The 17,705-nt window shown below is 44.6% G+C and overlaps 1 protein-coding gene across 2 annotated transcripts in view; it reads right to left on the reverse strand.

Moving 5' to 3' along the window:
- Window positions 1–17,705, reverse strand: part of INPP5D (inositol polyphosphate-5-phosphatase D) — a 243,841-nt gene that overhangs the window by 97,416 nt on the left and 128,720 nt on the right. For both annotated transcript variants that reach the window (XM_044290546.1, XM_044290545.1), the window contains 6 exons: window positions 14,580–14,703; window positions 11,658–11,764; window positions 4,795–4,897; window positions 4,518–4,714; window positions 4,298–4,415; window positions 2,932–3,028 (listed from right to left, as the gene is read on the reverse strand). In XM_044290546.1, coding sequence (XP_044146481.1) covers window positions 2,932–3,028; window positions 4,298–4,415; window positions 4,518–4,714; window positions 4,795–4,897; window positions 11,658–11,764; window positions 14,580–14,703 — 746 coding nt within the window. The remainder of the gene's footprint in view (window positions 1–2,931; window positions 3,029–4,297; window positions 4,416–4,517; window positions 4,715–4,794; window positions 4,898–11,657; window positions 11,765–14,579; window positions 14,704–17,705) is intronic.

Genomic DNA, 17,705 nt, shown 5'->3' on the forward strand with positions numbered 1-17,705 from the left:
TGTTCACATATTAATTTATATTGATGAAAACACATGATTACCGTAGGTATTCATGATAATTATGTCACTTTTATTTTTATTAGTATTATTATAATCTAGCTTCAACACATTATTTAATGATATTATATTTGTTATTGATGGTTTTAATTGTCACTATGTGATTTTTTTCATGTATTTTCATTTTATATATTGTTTTTTGACACATTATTATTTATTTTTCATATTTATTAGTACTTTTGATTTCATATATACAATTTTGTTATATATACTATTATTATTAATATTTTTTTCCAGTGATTATTTTTATTATCATTTAGCATATTTAAATCTACTTGCTATCATGGATTTAAGCACCTAATGAAATATACATAAGTTTCAATCTTGCATCTATTCTTTCTACTCTTGGGTGGCCGACCCCCTTGTTTCTCTGCCTTTTCTTTCATTTTTGTTCCACATACCTCCTCTGTTTCATTGTAATATGGTTTATACATTACGTGATTCATTTGTAACAGCTATTAGGGCTGACATGCAGAATACAAATATTGATGCCGGGAGCATGGTCTCACGATAGTCTTGACGCGATCCTATGCCGACGTCATCATCACGTGTTCGCAGTTGTGATCATGTGATTCAATCACGTGATATGCCACAACCACATGATTCCTCGGTGTCCTTGGACGCGTGCATATGAAATCCTATACGATCCTCAGTTTTTTTTTTAGATAATTCCATCATAGATTGATGACGATTGGCTGGTTGGTGTATTTAAGCTGTGTCCCCCAGTGATGACGACCCCCAGACAAAGTCACGTTGAAACGCGCGTCGGGGCTGGTGCCATCCTGGAGGGAGCACAACATGGGTAACTGTTCTTTGTCTAATTGACTTTTGTATTTTTCTAATACACTTGCACTTTAATTATTTGTACTTAGCATATGGACATCTGTATGAACTGTTTCTGCTGTGGTCTCCCTCCAGGTGTTCCCATTTTCCCTGCACGTGTATCCTTGTTTTACCATTTTTTTTATATGTATGTTATTTATGTATTTTGGAATTGTGCAATAAATTGATATTCCATTATAAGCGGTCTGGTAGTGATTTATAGGTGCAATGCACATTCACAGGTTTACTACATGCACACATCCAATAGAGCTTTGCTACATGCACACATACAGCTATGCTACAAACACACAGCTCTGCAACACACACCTAGACATAGGGTATATCTTTATGCAAAAACTCATTATTTTGCACTTCCCTCTCAGTCCGCTTATATAATTTTTATTTTCATACTCACTTGCCTATCAACACTGTGCACCAACATACCAGCGGTAAAATGCATTGAAAGGACTCCTCTTTGAGTCCTCTCCATTATGTGCATGAGCTCAGGAGTCCTCGCAGTGCATTACGCAGTAAATTGCTTTGTTGGAGCACAGTGAGCATGAGGATAGAAATTACATAACCGGACTTGGTGTCACTTATAATATACACCCCTGACTCTGGTTTGGGGATTGTTTTAGAGCTAACAGATTCCCTTTAAAAGAAACTGATCACTGAGACAGGCACCTTTACATTAGGGCACCCAACAGGCCCTCATATGACTGTGTTAGTGCAGTTACGGTACACCCATTCTGTGGTTTCTCAGTGTGCCAATAAGAGGACTCAAAAATGTGTCCCTTAATCCCTTAAGTACTAAGCAAATGTTTTTTTTTGGGGGGGGTGGTGGTGATGTTTTTGTATTTCCCTCCCAGCCTTCAGAGAATCATAACTTTTTTTTTCTCTTTGACATAGCTGATCAGCTGTTCACTTGAATGGGGCTTAGCCGCGCCCAGGCCAGTGATACTAGTCGTGACGTCACTGAGCCTGAGATAAACAACGAGAAGGCCACAGCGCTACTGCCTGTGCCACTGGCTTCTCAAACAGCTGATCAGTGGGGGTCCCAGGTGTCGGACCTCGGCCGATCAGATGCTGATGATCTATCCAGAGGATAGATCATCAGTAAAAAAAAAAGTTGTAGATCCCCATTAAGGGCTTGTTTTTATGAGACAAGTTGTACTTTTTAATGGAACCATTTAGTAGTTCATATAATATATTGAGAAACTGTAAAATTATTATTTGTGGGATGAAATGGAAATAAAAAGGCAATTTCATATTTGTTTTGGGGTTTTTAGTACTTGTTATATTTTACTACTTTTAAAAAATGAGAAAAATAAATAAAATTGCTTTGTGTTCCAAACCCATGCCTTTTTTTTTATTTTTCTACAGATGCAATTTTTTTGCGGGGCAAGCTTTTTTATTTTTATTTTTTATTTTATTGCTGCCATTTTTTGTGTCCATGTGACTTTTTGATAATCTTTTATTTTTTTTTATGAGAGGGGGGCTATTGACTATGGCATTTGAGATGTTAAACAGCCGGGATTAGAGTTATATCCAATCCCGGCTGCTGCGTGTGGGTGTCCGCTAGGTAACACAGCCAGCGCACACCTATGGAGCAGGCTTAGCTCAGCTCAGATGGATTTCAGTTACTAAGGGTCCTTCTACATGGAGAGATTTCTGCCTATTAATGAGCGATCGATTGACACCTGTTACATGCAGCAATCACCATGATCACTGAGACGAATGATCGTCAGTACGATCATTCTTTGCCATACAGTTTTCATTTGTCGGTAGTACATCCCATTTACACAAGTCAATGTGCTGCCTTCAGACAATGATTTTTGCTGCCTCATGTGATGTGATCGCTGCAAGCAAGCATCTGGTCATTTGTCAGGTGATGGGCGTCAGGGGAAAGAGCATTGACTATCATTGTCCTGTGTAAAAGAGCCCTAGATAGGTCCAAAAGACTTGGCTATATGATGGACATATGTTTTACAATAAACCACCCAATATACACACATGTATGGATGTTTCTACACAGAAGAAGTCATTTAATACCTGAGTTTCTTTTCGCTCCCTGAAGTAAGGTGGCTGTTAATGAAACCAAATGATGTCCCATTGAACATAAATGAGGCACCAACTGCTCCTTTGTTACCTATAGATATAAGAATATGTGGTCAGTAATGTTAATGGTGGATACTTGAAGCTCCTTAATACCAATGCAAAATCTGTAGCAGGCCCTCACCTACCACGTACCATTCAAAGTACTTGTGTCTTCTCACACCTTGCCATAGCATATACCCGAGAATCACTAAAAACAACAACTTGTAAGCCATGTTGTGACCCTATTGAGTTCAATGGCTGCCATGCTACACAAAAATCGTTGGTTTGCTCGACAGGTGCCGTGGCCTAGATCACCTAGTAGCCCCAGCAATAATGGGGTGACATACAGTATGTGATGGTAACCTTTGCTAGCAAAATGAAAAGATGTTATCCATTCATCTTTAGGCCCCATAGACATCACTGTATTTTTGGTCTGCATCCAATTCGCATTTTTTGCAGATCGGATGTGGACCCATTCATTTCACAAAAATGCAGACAGCACACCATGTCCGTTCCGCCGTCCCACAAAAATGATAGAACATGGCCTATTCTTGTCTGTTTTGCAGGCAAAAATAGGCATTTTTAACATAGGATGGGACGTTTGGAAGAGGGAAAATGTGGGAAGCACAAAGCCGTGTTTTGTGGATCCGCGATTTGCGGACCGCAAAATGTATACGGTTGTGTGTATGAGTCCTTACAGTATGAGGGGAATAAACCGCTGCCAGACATCACTGGCACTGGCTTATCTCCCACAAAAACAAAGGATCAGGCATATTGAAATCCACTTACCCAATCCTTGTTACCCCTAGCATCTACCATCAGGGGACAGGCTCATGCACTTTAAACAATTGGCCAGTTCCAACAAAATCTGCGGGTTTGGCAGACTTTTACACAGGCTGATTGCATGCAATTATCAGGATAGAACCGCCCATTCCTGATAATTTCCTGCTCATCAGAAGAGGTGAGAGTTGCATTTTCATGCAGCAATCATCTCCTTTGTATGGGCACGAGTGCTCGTTAGAGTGATTGCTTGTCCCCATACACATTGTGTTTACACAGCACAATCTGCGGCTCAGAAACAATGATTTTGGTGTCCACATCAGTAATGCTTTCACCCAATGAACGAGCATCTACACGTTCATCTGGGGATCAGCAGCACCTTTACAAGGGCCAATTATTGGGAACGTCCGTTCCCGATAATCGGCCCGATAAGCTTCCCTGTGTAAAAGGGCCATGATATATATGGGTATCTTTAATAAATTGTACACCAGACCCTTCATACAGTACAGAAATACGTTGCCCAGTCCCACTCCTCTCTCACCCAGCGTGTTGGCGATTCCTGTCTTTACGCTGTTTGTGCAAATGTGGCTGATCCGGTGAGCATGTTCTTGCTTTGCCAGGATCACAATTCGTATGTTCCAGAGGGTCTGGATTGTAATCTAAGTTAAAATGATATGTACAATGTATTAATTCGAAGCATTTGCACTGTATCATATTTCGTCATCACATAGGTAAGCGGTTATGGTTGCTGAAATAATTACCAATTTGTACTCCACATTAGTGATTTCATTTAGAGAGCGAAGCAATATTTCCACCCACTCTTTCTCATTCAGAGGATCTTCCTGTGTACCGATCACATAAATATCATGTTCTATGTAATCGGCTGTCTCGTCGCGTGTCTTGCCTTGCCCTTTGCAGAGGAACCAGGAGGTAATTTTCTTTGGTGGAGGAGCATCTCCTGTTACAAGTGCCACAACAGATCAGCATTTAACCAATTTATAGTTTAGTACATTCAGTAAAGACAAGATCAAAACTGACCCATGTTCCACGTCCCTGTGAAGATACTCAACATGTCAGGCTCCAGCTGATCAGAATGTTTGTTCTTCATCTGCTGGAGAAGCTGGCAGAATCCCTCCCGTTTCTATATGGTACCAGACAGAGGTAAATTGCGTTACCCTAAATAGTTTATCTAGTGAATACTAATTAAAGTAATAAAGAACATAACTGGATAGTAATACAAAAGAACAAAATGTTAGCTGAAAACAGTTCATACACACTAGAGCCGGTTCGCATTAGCATTACGGAATTCCGTTATAGGTTCCGTTATAACAGAGTTATAATGGAATATAATGGAATTTTAGGACGGAATGCAAAACAGAAGCCTTCGCATTCCGTCCTAAAATTCCATTATACATAATACAATGGCAAAAACATTACATACAGGGTATTAAAGGGAATCTGTCACCACATACCTGCATATAAATCCAAATGATTTTGAAGAAGTGTGCTTGGCTGAATCCAACGCACTTTGCCCCATCTTGATCGATGGACCCCCGCTTTGAGTGACATGTAATCAGCCTGGCCCTGAACTCTTGCACCTGTGCATTTGCCTCTGTGATCGGCACACGCACAGTAAAGGCCAGTAGCTTGCTGGACAGAGCGATTCTGTATTGTGCGTGGACCGATGAGGTTTACTTCTTTCGCGTGCAGAGTAACTTCATAGGTGCATGTGCAGTACATAATTCTTCTGCACAGCAAGCTACAGATTTGTCCTGCGCGTGCGCCCATGCAGGCGCAAGGGTTCAGGGCAAGTCTGATTACGTCTACACTGTCTGGCTCTGTCACTCAAAGTGGGGGGCATGGCAGCAGAGAAAGGGAGCTGAGCTTTAAGTGTAATGGCAAGGCCCTCATTGCACAAAGGGGTTCATTTGCATAAAATAAAAATGCAAATATCTCATGAATGGGACCACCGATCAAGGTGGGGCAAACTGCATTGCTGTGGACATCTACAAAGTCATTTAGATTTAGATGCTGGAATATGGTGACAGATTCCCTTTAAGGGTTATTGTATTCTATTACATTTATGCATTATTATTTTTTTGCAAACCTAAGAAAACACCCCTAAAATTATAGCCTTATTTGCCACTAAAATTGACATTGACTTCAAACACTAGTGCTGTACGTTCCTCATAGAGTTATACAGCACTGTAAGGTGTCCGGGTTGTAATTCTAGTTGACATGCTTAATCCAATGTACTTGAGGAAATCAGAGATGGAAAAAAGGATTAAAAAGAATTCAAGTAAGCAGTAACTTGAGTAGCAGAGGAGTGTAAGAGGAGAGGCTGAGGACAATGCCACCAGTCATGGACCATACCATCCATAATAATCATATAGAGCTACAGTATATTGTAGGCCTTCTACTGATAACAACACTTCTGGATGGAAAAACCCCAGAAGAAAAAACCCTGATGGCCATGTTTCCCTATACCTCCTCTGAGATGTTCAGTTCAGAGGAATAGGAGTATATTTAACCTTGTGCAGTGAAAGAAATTATTGTATTTGGGTAGTCAGAGTGTGGAAACTAACAACCATTGGCTCTTTTCACATCTCATTTTGAGCCTACATATACATAGGTATATGTTGGGAGGATCACGATACAGAAGGAGGATGAGACCTGCACATCTTCAATGGTGGGTGCTCGTAGAGGACAAAATGTCAGTCTAATCCAATGGAGAAATCTATGGCGCACCCCAATTTTTAAAGTAATGCTTTAATACATAACGTGTAGTTTTACACCATTTTGTGTTAAATTCCACCCGGATTATGTATCAACTTGACTCGCCATGAGAATAGTCCCAACATTTCGGTTGGATAACGACCTTTACCAAGGGATCTGTGGCCTTTGTTATAGAAGTTCTTTAACAAAGGCCACAGATCCCTTGATAACGGTCGTCATCCAACCGAAACTTTGCGGCCCTCCAGCTGTTGTAAAACTACAACTCCCACAATGCCCTGCTGTAGGCTGATAGCTGTAGGCTGTTCGGGCATGCTGGGAGTTGTAGTTTTGCAACAGCTGGAGGGCCGCAGGTTGAGCATGCCTGTATTAAAGCATCACTTTAAAAATGTTGGTGTGCCATAGATTTCTCCATTGGATATGTTGGGAGGATCTTGACATAAATGCAGAGGCATATATTACCCATAAATCATCACCCTTAGATCACAATACATCACCCATAGACTGATTCTTTTACTATACCACATGGCACATTATCTATTCATTTATACTATGTTTCACTGCACAGGAACGTGTTAGGATACTTTCACACTAGCGTTTTTCTTTTCCGGCATAGAGTTCCGTCACAGGGGCTCTATACCGGAAAAGAACTGATCAGTTTTATCCCCATGCATTCTGAATGGAGAGTAATCCGTTCAGTTTGCATCAGGATGTCTTCAGTTCAGTCGTTTTGACTGATCAGGCAAAAGAGAAAACCGTAGCATGCTACGGTTTTCTCTCCGGCGAAAAAAACTAAAGACATGCCTGAACGCTGGATCCGGCATTTTTTCCCATAGGAATGTATTAGCGCCGGATCCGGCATTCAGTCCGCATGACAAGCGGAGAGACGGATCCGTCCTTGCAATGCATTTGTGAGACGGATCCGGATCCGTCTCACAAATGCTTTCAGTCAGCAGCAGATCGGCGGATCTGGCGGCCAGTTCCGACGACGGAACTGCCCGCCGGATCACACTGCCGCAAGTGTGAAAGTAGCCTTATACAAAAATATTTCCTATTCAGTGGAAATAAAAGGTTATGGACACTCTTGACACTGGGTGATACTACATGTAGACAAACTAGATGTGAACACATATGTACAGAAGCTGTGAGAAAGAGATACTGACTATGGCCTCTATACTTTCTGCAGAGATGGAACTTGAAGTATCTTGGCCGAACAGAGTACCAGGGCATTCTCTAATGAGCCCAGGCTCTCTTACCATGGTGGGCCTCAAAGGTCCAGGAGAAAACATTTGGAGCTAACTTTGCAGACAATAAATTGCTACTATGTACTATTTCAGGGGTGGCCAACCTTACAAAGATACAAACAAAAACAAAATGTATAACTACCAGGAGCCACAAGCTATACATTCACACACGAGTCACCGTATTTTTCGCCCTACAAGATGCACCTAGGTTTTAACAAAGAAACACAACAGACAAAAAATATTTTTCATCTGATCTGAGGTGTGATAAAAATATTTGTTTCTTATTTTTCATTTGCAGAGAAAAAAAGGGAAAATATATTTTTCATAAGACCTTAGATAAGACTCCTAAATCAGATCCCCAATCCTCATCTGACCTAAAATAAGATCCCTAAACATCATCAGACCCAGGGCCGGCCTTTGGGGTGTGCGGGCTGTGCGGCCGCACAGGGCGTCATAGCAACAGGGGCGCCGGGCAGCCGACAGCCCGCCATGAACTAAGTCTAGAGGAGTCTCTACTCACAATTATTCTGCGACTGCGGGCGGCCGACTAACACAGCGCTCAAAGCGCACGGTCCTGACAATTGAAGGAGTGAGGAGGAGGCGGGCCCGCGGCCGCTCTGAGCTCCGCTCTGCTGCCTGGCTGGCCTGCCTGGCTCTTTAAGGGTCCATTCACACGTCCGTTGTTTCTTTCCTGATCTGTTCCGTTTTTTCAGGAACAGATCTGGACCAGATCTGGACCCATTCATTTTCAATGGGTCCTGAAAAAATCTGACATTGTGCTGTCCGTTTTTTTTCAGAACCCATTGAAAATATATGGGTCCAGATCTGGTCCAGATCTGTTCCTGAAAAAACGGAACAGATCAGGAAAGAAAAAACGGACGTGTGAATGGACCCTTAGAGAGCAGACCAGTGGCTGCTGGAGCATAGCTGCGGCACAGGCACGTCTTCTCTTTTAACGTTGCCACTGAGCTCCACCCCCAGAGAGAAGATGGAGCGTGCCCGAGCGCCAGCCAGCAGCCACAGCAAGGAAGGCCCACGCGGCAGCACTACACAGCAAAAGAAAAAGTAGGTATTTGGAGAAATGTGCCATGGGGGGCTGGGGCTGGAGCTGGGGGGGGGGGGGATGTGCCATGAGGGGGGGGGGGGGGCAGAGATGTGCTGATGCTGCCCATCTGGAGGGGAGAAATGTGCAATGGGGCTGGGGGGACAGAGATGTGCTGATGCTGCCCATCTGGAGGGGAGAAATGTGCAATGGGGCTGGGGGGACAGAGATGTGCTGATGCTGCCCATCTGGAGGGGAGAAATGTGCCATGGTGACTGGGGGGGGGGTGCTGCTGCCAGCCCACTGGCCCATGGAGTGGGAGAAGTGTGCAATGGGGGAGGGGGGGCTCAGAGAGGACTCAGGGGGGGGCTCATAGAGGACAGGGGGACAGTGTGCTTTCCTGCTACTACATCAACCCCCCCCCCCCCCCCCAGGGATTTTGGGGGCCATTAAGGGTTTGACTTTAACTCCTTGCTGCTGATGTTGAGTGTGCACATAGCCACCAATCATATTCCTCTCCCCCAGCACCTCAGTTACCTTTAGAAGGGGGGGATATGATTGGTGGCTATGTGCACAATCCGCATCATCCAACCCCTTATGCCCCCCAAAATGCCGGGTGTGGGGGGGTATGACAGGCAGGAGGAATAATGTGTATGCGGGCCCTTGCCCTGCACTCGCTCAGCTGTGCTCGCATACATATCATGCCCTGTGTCCACTGTCCTGTGCCCACTCTGCTAAAGCCTGGCATAGCCCAGGTATGCCCAGCTTTACCAAAGCAGACAGGCAGGAACTGTGATGTGATCATATTTATTGTATGTGTGTGTGTCCGTCCCTGTGTGTGTGTGTCTCTTCCTGTGTGTCACCATCACCATGCCCGCAGTGTTCCTATGTCTTGACGCAGCTGCATCAGGATGTTCTGTGCGGAGGAAGAAGGAAGAGGAGGCAGCACCGCCAGCAGGGAGTCCGTGCGATAGACACAGGAAGGCACACTAAGGATGAAGGTAACACTACCACATTATCAGCACTAGTGTTATCTGTGGTTTTACATAGGACTGCAGGTAACACTACCACATTATCAGCACTAGTGTTATCTGTGGTTTTACATAGGACTGCAGGTAACACATTTTTTTCTCTTTGTGTGTGTTTATGCGACCAGGTATAAGGAGGGGCGGGGGGGGGGGGGCGCCACAAGGTTAGCTCGCACAGGGCGCCTGAACACCTAAGGCTGGCCCTGATCAGACCTCCAAACCAGACCTCCAAAATAAGACCCCCAATGCTCGGATCAGACAACACAAATCAGACTCCCAGTGTCAGACCCTCAGTGCTCAGATCTCCCCCCCCCATGCTCATATCTCCCCCATGCTCATATCTCCCCCATGCTCAGATCTCCCCCTTCTCAGATCTGACCCCCCATGCTCAGACCTGACCAACCCATGCTCAAACAAGACCCCCCCCCATGCTCAGATCTGCACCCCCATTTTCAGATCTGAACCCCCATTGCTCAGATCAGGACCCCCCCCCATGATCAGATCAGACCCCCATTGCCGAGATAAGGACCCCCCATGCTAAGATCAGAACCTCCCATGCTTAGATCAGACCCCCATGCTCGGTTCTATAATTAAAACTAAATCTCTTCCCTCTCCTGATCAGGCACTGGGCACCTGCTACTCTGCAGGTCTGACACGCTCTCCACTGTGACCTGATGAGCACAACGTCAGGTCATAGTGCGTGTCTCCACGTACGTTCTCACAGTGTGTGCATCAGGACGTAGTGGAGAGTGAGCTGGAGCCGCACTTAAAAAAGCAAAGAGCCACATGCAGCTTAAGAGCCATGGGTTGGCCACCCCTCTACTATTTCTTTGAATCTAAACCTATCAGACTTTATTAGGCCCCGAGAATAATTTCTACTGGTGGGACGAAGGAAACCTAGTCCTACCCTGGCCAGACCCCAGTTTAAAATCTGTAACTGAGTCCTCGAACTATGAGAGCTCTTTCACACAAGCGGATGCTGTGTGGGTAATCCGCTGCGTGAAAGAGCCAAGCCCCGCTCCGGACAGCAGAGACACGGAGCAGTAACCTGATTGATAATAATCCGTGCCTCTCCGTGATCTTTTTACTACGCAATCACAGTGAGATAAAGTTGTCATTGTGATTTTTTAGTAAAAAGGTCACAGAGCGGCACGGAGCATTATCAATCATGTTACTGCTCCGTGTCTCTGCTGTCCAGAACGGGGCTTGGCTCTCTTTCACGCAGTGGATTACCCGCACGGGATCTGCTCATGTGAAAAAGCCCTGAAGCATGTAGTGCAAAACGGAAATGGCATGCTAAACATTCAGCCATAAAGCCATAATCTGTGTCACACCACCGACAGGGTGAGTAGTGCCTCCCTTTTACACTACATTATACACCCAGAGAATGCAGAGGAACAGACTTTCATACATTGAACTAATGATAAGGAAACATCCACTTAAAAAGACCAACACCATTAGGCCTCATGCACACAAACGTATTTTGTTTCCGTGTCCGTTCTGCTTTTTCTGCGGAAAGGATGCAGACCCATTCATTTCAATGAGTCCGCAAAAATTGCGGAACAGCACACCGTGTTCTGTCCGCATCAGTATGTCCGTTCCGTAGCCCTACAAAAAAAATAGAACATGTCCTATTCTTGTATGTTTGTCCAGTTACAATGGATCCGCAAAAAAAAAAGAATGGAATATGGATGTCATCTGTTTTTTGCGGATCCACAATTTGCGGACCGTAAAACACATACGGTAGTGTGCATGTAGCCTAATAAAAATAGTCATTTTATGTTTTTGTAGCTGCAAACCACAAATATGAAGTAGATATGGGCTCATACTCAAAGTTTTGCAATATTTTCATACCTTGGAATCTGCAAAAATATATTCCTTACGTTGTATTTTTTCCTTTTCTGTTTCAAGGACAATTACCAGTTTATTTGGCAACTTTTGGGACTTGATCAATTGCAGAACTGGGGAAAAGCAAAGAAGTCAAGTATAAGTGCAAATTTTCCTGACCTCAGGGGTTTAGGAACTACCTTCATGTTATAGTAATAATCATTTTAAGAAGATGCTTTAAAATTTAAGTACACATGAGAATTTGCATGAGTCTACCATGCCAATAGACTTCAGTAGCCAAATGTGTGTCCCTTTGGCATATGTTCGGGTGGCATATGGTAGTGGCTCTGGCTGCAACAATTATACACACTGGTAATCCTCACACCGATGCTCCCTAGGGGCAGTGATAGGAGGGCTCACCTTTTCTTCCCTCGGGACACACCCTGATGTTGGGGTTCCTGTCTGATGGTAGTTGGGGTGCTTTTGGTGATAAGTGTTTTGTAAGCATGCAAGGCAGAGGATGCAGGTGCAGTGTCTCTCTTTACTAAAGTATAGAATGGGGTCTGTAGTACCTTCAAAGGGGATGTATGGATATCAGCAAGGATCGGGATTGTAGTACTCCTTCCTGCTAAGTCTCTCTCTACGCAGACTCTAAGGCTGGCAATCAGGTTCTTGCAAACTTCCCAGCTATGGGGTACAGGACTAAGATGCAGCTGGCTAGGACTGTGTGTACGGGTGTATTAGCAATGTCTTTTTCACTACAGTAAAGTATTTATCAGCCTTAAAAGGGTTTTCCTAGATATTTTGACCGATGACCCATCCTTTGCATAGGTCATCAGTATCTGTTCAGTGGTGGTCTGACACCCGGGACCTTTGCTTCAGAAGGCACAAGCGCAGTAGTGCCGCAGCCTTCTCCATGCTGACAAACGTCCGTTTAACAGCGACTGTGCTTGGTATCACACCTCAGCCCCATTCACTTAAATGTGGCTGAACTGCGCCTGGGCCAAGTGACCAATGAACGTAGCATCAATTGGCCTAGAGAAAGCTTTGAGAAGGCCACGTCGCTAATGCTAGAGTCAGTGCCTTCTCAAACAGCCGATCTGCGGGTGTCCTGTGTGTCGGATCCCCACCAATCAGATACTGATGATCTTTCCCTTTTAAACAGCAAATACCTTACTGACTAACTCCAATGCTGGATCTTCTAGTTCTTTCTTTCTCTCGCTTTCTGTAGTACTGTAAAGTAGAGATGTCTTCCTTGATGCAAAGCTCCAAGGAGTGTGCACATATAGCTACTCTAACCTCCTTAGCTAAGACGCACTGTACTCTGAACTAGGGGTGGACCTAAGTCTATCACCAAGCTTCCTACAGGGGCATAGTCAGCATTGTTAACCCTAACTAATCCATACTGGTTGCAATACATCAAAACAGTATACAGGAAACAATTTGCAAGTACCCTGTTCTGAGGTACTGCATCCGTCAGTAATTTGAACATATTAATATATGTGTTTGTAATAGGCACAGCAAATGCAAGTTACTAGCAATGGTCAAGGATTAGCTAACTACATGAAAAATCAGTTTGCTCGCAGCCATAAAAATCTTGCAGTCTAGATTTATTATTATACTAGCTGAAGGACCCGGCTTCGCTCGGCTATATTTAATCTATTTCATTTAATGTTTGTGTGTGTCGTTAAAATATATCAACACTATCCACTATAACAGTGACATCTACAGCACCCTGCCCCCTTAACACTGACCCCCCTCACAGTGCCCCGTCCCTTAAAATTGGACCTCCACAGCAGTCCCTTAACTTTGACCTTTACAGCAGCCTTCCCCTTTAACAGTGACTTTCACAGCACACCACCCTCCTGACAGTGACCTCCCTTTACAGTGGCCTTTACAGCAATCTGCCCCTTAACATTGACCTCCATAGCGGACCATCCCCTTAACTGTGACCTCCACAGCAGCCTGCCCCTAGGGTAGCCAGAGGTCCAGTTTTAGGCTGGACAGTCCGGCTTTTAGACTCCCTGTCTTCCGTCTCTGGCGCAGGATCTGGATGGACACAGGGATGTTATTTTGAACATCTCACTCTCAGACAGCAGCTGTCTGAATGTGAGTTGCAGGGAGAAAATCACCATCCCTCCCACCCCTGCAGCTGACAGAAGTTGATTTTTACCTTCATTTTTTCAATCCCCGTCGGTTGAGGAGTGTGAGCCTAACCGGATCAGGGGCGTGGCTTAGCAGGACATGGGGCGGGGTTTTAAGTTCGTCTTTTGAGGGTGGAAACATTGTGGCAGGGGGCGTGTCTGGGCTCCTTCCTATAACAAGAGTGACGCCCCTCTGGGCATCTTATTGGCTAATTTGCATACCAAGTAAACTGGATTTTAGAGGATAAAAACATCTATTGCTGGAACAAAGGCACATCTGGAAATAAGGTACTAAGTGCTATTAGGCCATGGCTTTACCTCAATAGCGATTATCCTGGTGACAGATTTCCTTTTAAGCTCTCCTACAGCAGTGAAGATAAATGGCTGGGTTGTTATGGAAACCTGGTGTAAAGCTGTGTGTGTGTGGAGACTGGCCTGCGAGCTTCAATTGGCTGATAAGGGTCATGTGACCAAGCTTCTTTTGGCTAATGCATTTTTTGGGAATATCTCAGGAACGGTACGTCCTAGAGACCTGGTCTAAAACCTTCCTGGACACCTGGTGTACCTGTGTGCCAAATTTCGTGATTGCAAATGCGACGGTGCGAATTCCTTTAGCGGACATACATACACATATTTACATACACTCAGCTTTATATATTAGACATATTATTATATTTTTCTAAATTGTATTTATTGCAGTCTAGATTTATTATTATATTTTTCTAAATTGTATTTATTTTAGTTTGTATTAATTCTCTTTGTGTCATTTATTAGCCAGTAGTTTTCTATACAGAAAGAGACATACTTTTCCTGCTGGCGTAGTATTTATCATCTGGCCCATCTTTTGCCTTCTTGATGATAAGTTTTCCAGTTTCCACATCTACTTTCAGGTGAGTCTTTTGAGATATGCCCAAAGAATCCACTTTAACCTACAATTTGATGTAGTAGTTTAAAATGTATTTGTGAACTAATTAAAAGAAAATGCAAATGACACAAATTAGACAAAACAACGCCTTGCACAATAAAGCAGTAAAAAATGTGTAACTTAGTACTTTCTCAATAATTTACATTATTCTGACATGATCAACCCTAGTAAACCAGGTACACTGTTGGGTAGCATTGATGCTGCTGATTAAAATGAGATCTCCCTTGCGAAAATTGGTTGTAGCGCTCCAGAGGAGTTTTAGGCGCCGTTCCTAATAACCGCTATAGCTGGCGATAGATCTGCTGAAGTTATGAAGAGGTGCCAGTCCATCCCATTCACCCCCCACACCCACTTTTATAGATCTGGCGTGAGCGGGGGAAAAGTCCCAGATTGCAGTGCAAAAAACCTTTGCGCCGCAATCTGCGGCAGAAATAAGCCTAATATAGGCGTATTTCTGGACAGTAAATTACCCCCAATGTGGTTTCATCAATGAGGTATCATTTTAGTCAGCAGAACCAACCCTATTTGGCAGTGTCCATTGGTTTATAGGGTTGATTCTGCTGACTGATGCTTTTTAAAGCACATGTTTGCTGCATTTACAATTCTCCTCGCTTCTGAGCCAAAATCTCCATGCACCTTCAGAGTTTCCTTTAGTTTTGGGTAATATGGGTAAATTAAGTTTTTACACTAGGCCTTACAGGCACTGTTGTAGCTGGCTCTATTTTGAAGAAAGCTTTGGCTGGTACTGTAATAGCAAGCTGATTAACTCCTTCATTGCAGCAAGATGTCTGATTCTCATATCAGAGTCTGGTGTCTGACTGATATTGAGGCAGTCTGTTCCATCTTCAAAAGCTGGAGATATAAACTCGTTGCCCTCCATTCCCCCATAGTGATGTAGCCATGTGAAGGAAGAAGGCAACCCCACCGAACATAAATCAGAGGAATGGCATCAGTTATTTAAGACGTTGACTCATGAACAGGGCCGGGCCGACACAGAGGCTGGGGAGGCTCCAGCCTCAGGGCGCAGGCCAGCTCCCCAGCCTCTGGGCGGCAGGCAGGCCACTGACCACGTCGCTGCTGCTGCCGCGCCTGCCGGGCTGCCGGCCGCGCTGGAGGACGGAGGGAGTAGTGAGCACTTAGCACTGACTTACGTGCTCCCTCCCCGCTCCGCCTCCTGGCTCGGCCGCTCCGCTGCTCTGGTCTCTGCTCAGTCGCTTGCCTGACTGGCTGCGTACAGCGCGCACTTTGACCTGACACGCTGTACGCAGTCAGGTCACATGTGCTCCCTCTGGAGACCAGGAGCAGCGCGGGCAGCAGCAGGCAGCAGCACAGCACTTGGGGTGGATGATGATTAATAACAAACATACGTATCTAAATGGCGGGGGGGGGGGGGCTTGACTTGAGTCATCTACTGATCAGTGATCATCAAAGCATTAGAGCTGCAGGAATAAATAACATCTAAATGTCTGGTTGGGTAGAGGGGGGGGGGGGGCGCACTTGGGCAGCTCAGCCTCTGTTGGTGGTGGACCTGGTCCCAGCCCTGCTCATGAACACAGCCCATTTTAAAAGAAAAGGCTTTCTGGCTTTGGCCTTTTTAACCCCCAAGATCAGTTGTGGTGGGGAGCAGCATCTGGCCTGATATTGTATAGTATTAGATAAGTATTCAAATGGATGGCGCACCATGCAGTGCATGGGCGAGCCAGGTCCACCACCATTGGAGCTGAAGTTACAGAGAGGGGGGGGGGGGGGTCTTGAGCGGGGGATACCCCTATATCAGGGATGCTCAACCTGTGTCCCTCCAGCTGTTGCAAAACTACAACTCCCAGCATGCCATAATGGCTGTAGGCTGTCCAAGCATGCTGGGAATTGTAGTTTTGCAACAGCTGGAGGGCCGCAGGTTGGGTATCCCTGCCCTATATGATACACATAAGCCCTAATAGGCTATATGATCAGATATTGTCTTCAGGGAACCTGTTACCAGTGTAATCTGCAGGCAGCATGTTATAGAGCAGGAGGAGCTGAGCAGAATGATATATAGTTTATGGGAAAAAATCATAATAACTTGTCATTTATTCATTTAAATTGCTGCTCACTCTGGTTTTTGAAGTCTAGGAGACGGTCCTATCAGTGATGGACAGCTATTTCTGCAGGGGCATACATAGAATTATCTGGCCCCCCTAGCAGGAATCTGAATTGGGCCCCCATGGTCCTTCCCAAGCCCCTCTGACTACCCATCCCTGGCCCCTCCCACCTTCTACCCCAGCCTCTCCCCTCCCTCACCCACCCATGAACTGTAGGTACATTGGTGCTACATTACACATTATTACTGTTTTTTATAACCTGGGAGGTGCTTACAAAACAACATGTACACAAGGGGTGACATTAGTAGGTATAATGTACTATATGGCACTACTGTCCAAGCCCGCGTTCACATTACTGTCAGTTTTCTGTTCTTCTGATCCATCAAAAGAAACAAAAAATAAACAAAAAAACAGATCTTGTATTTTAAGCATCCGTTATTCTTATTTATGCATATTTTGCACCCGTTTTAGGCATTTCCGACTGAGATCTGTTATTTTAGACTAAAAAAACAAAATACTTTTTGTAGAACTTTTTTCCATCAAAAAAAAACAAAAACATCTCAGACAGAAATGGCTAAAGAGGATGGTAAATGTGCTTAACTGAGCATAATAAATGCCTAAAATACAGCATTAGAAGATTTGAATACTAAACATTAATGTGAACGCGGCCTAAAGCTTCATTCATATCTCCGGTCACTGTATCCGGCAGGCTGATCCAACAGAGAACATCCAGCCACAGTTCACCAGATCCAGTATTGCTAGATTCTACCGTTCACCGCCGGACCCCATAGACCATGGGGATGCCCAACCTGCACCCTCCAGCTGTTACAAAACTACAACTGCCTGGACAGCCTACAGCTTTTAGAGCGTGCTGGGAGTTGTAGTTTTTCAACAGCTGGAGGGCTGCAGGTTGAATTTTCCTGCC

Source organism: Bufo gargarizans, chromosome 4 (assembly GCF_014858855.1).
Source record: "Bufo gargarizans isolate SCDJY-AF-19 chromosome 4, ASM1485885v1, whole genome shotgun sequence".
Classification (NCBI taxonomy): domain Eukaryota; kingdom Metazoa; phylum Chordata; class Amphibia; order Anura; family Bufonidae; genus Bufo; species Bufo gargarizans.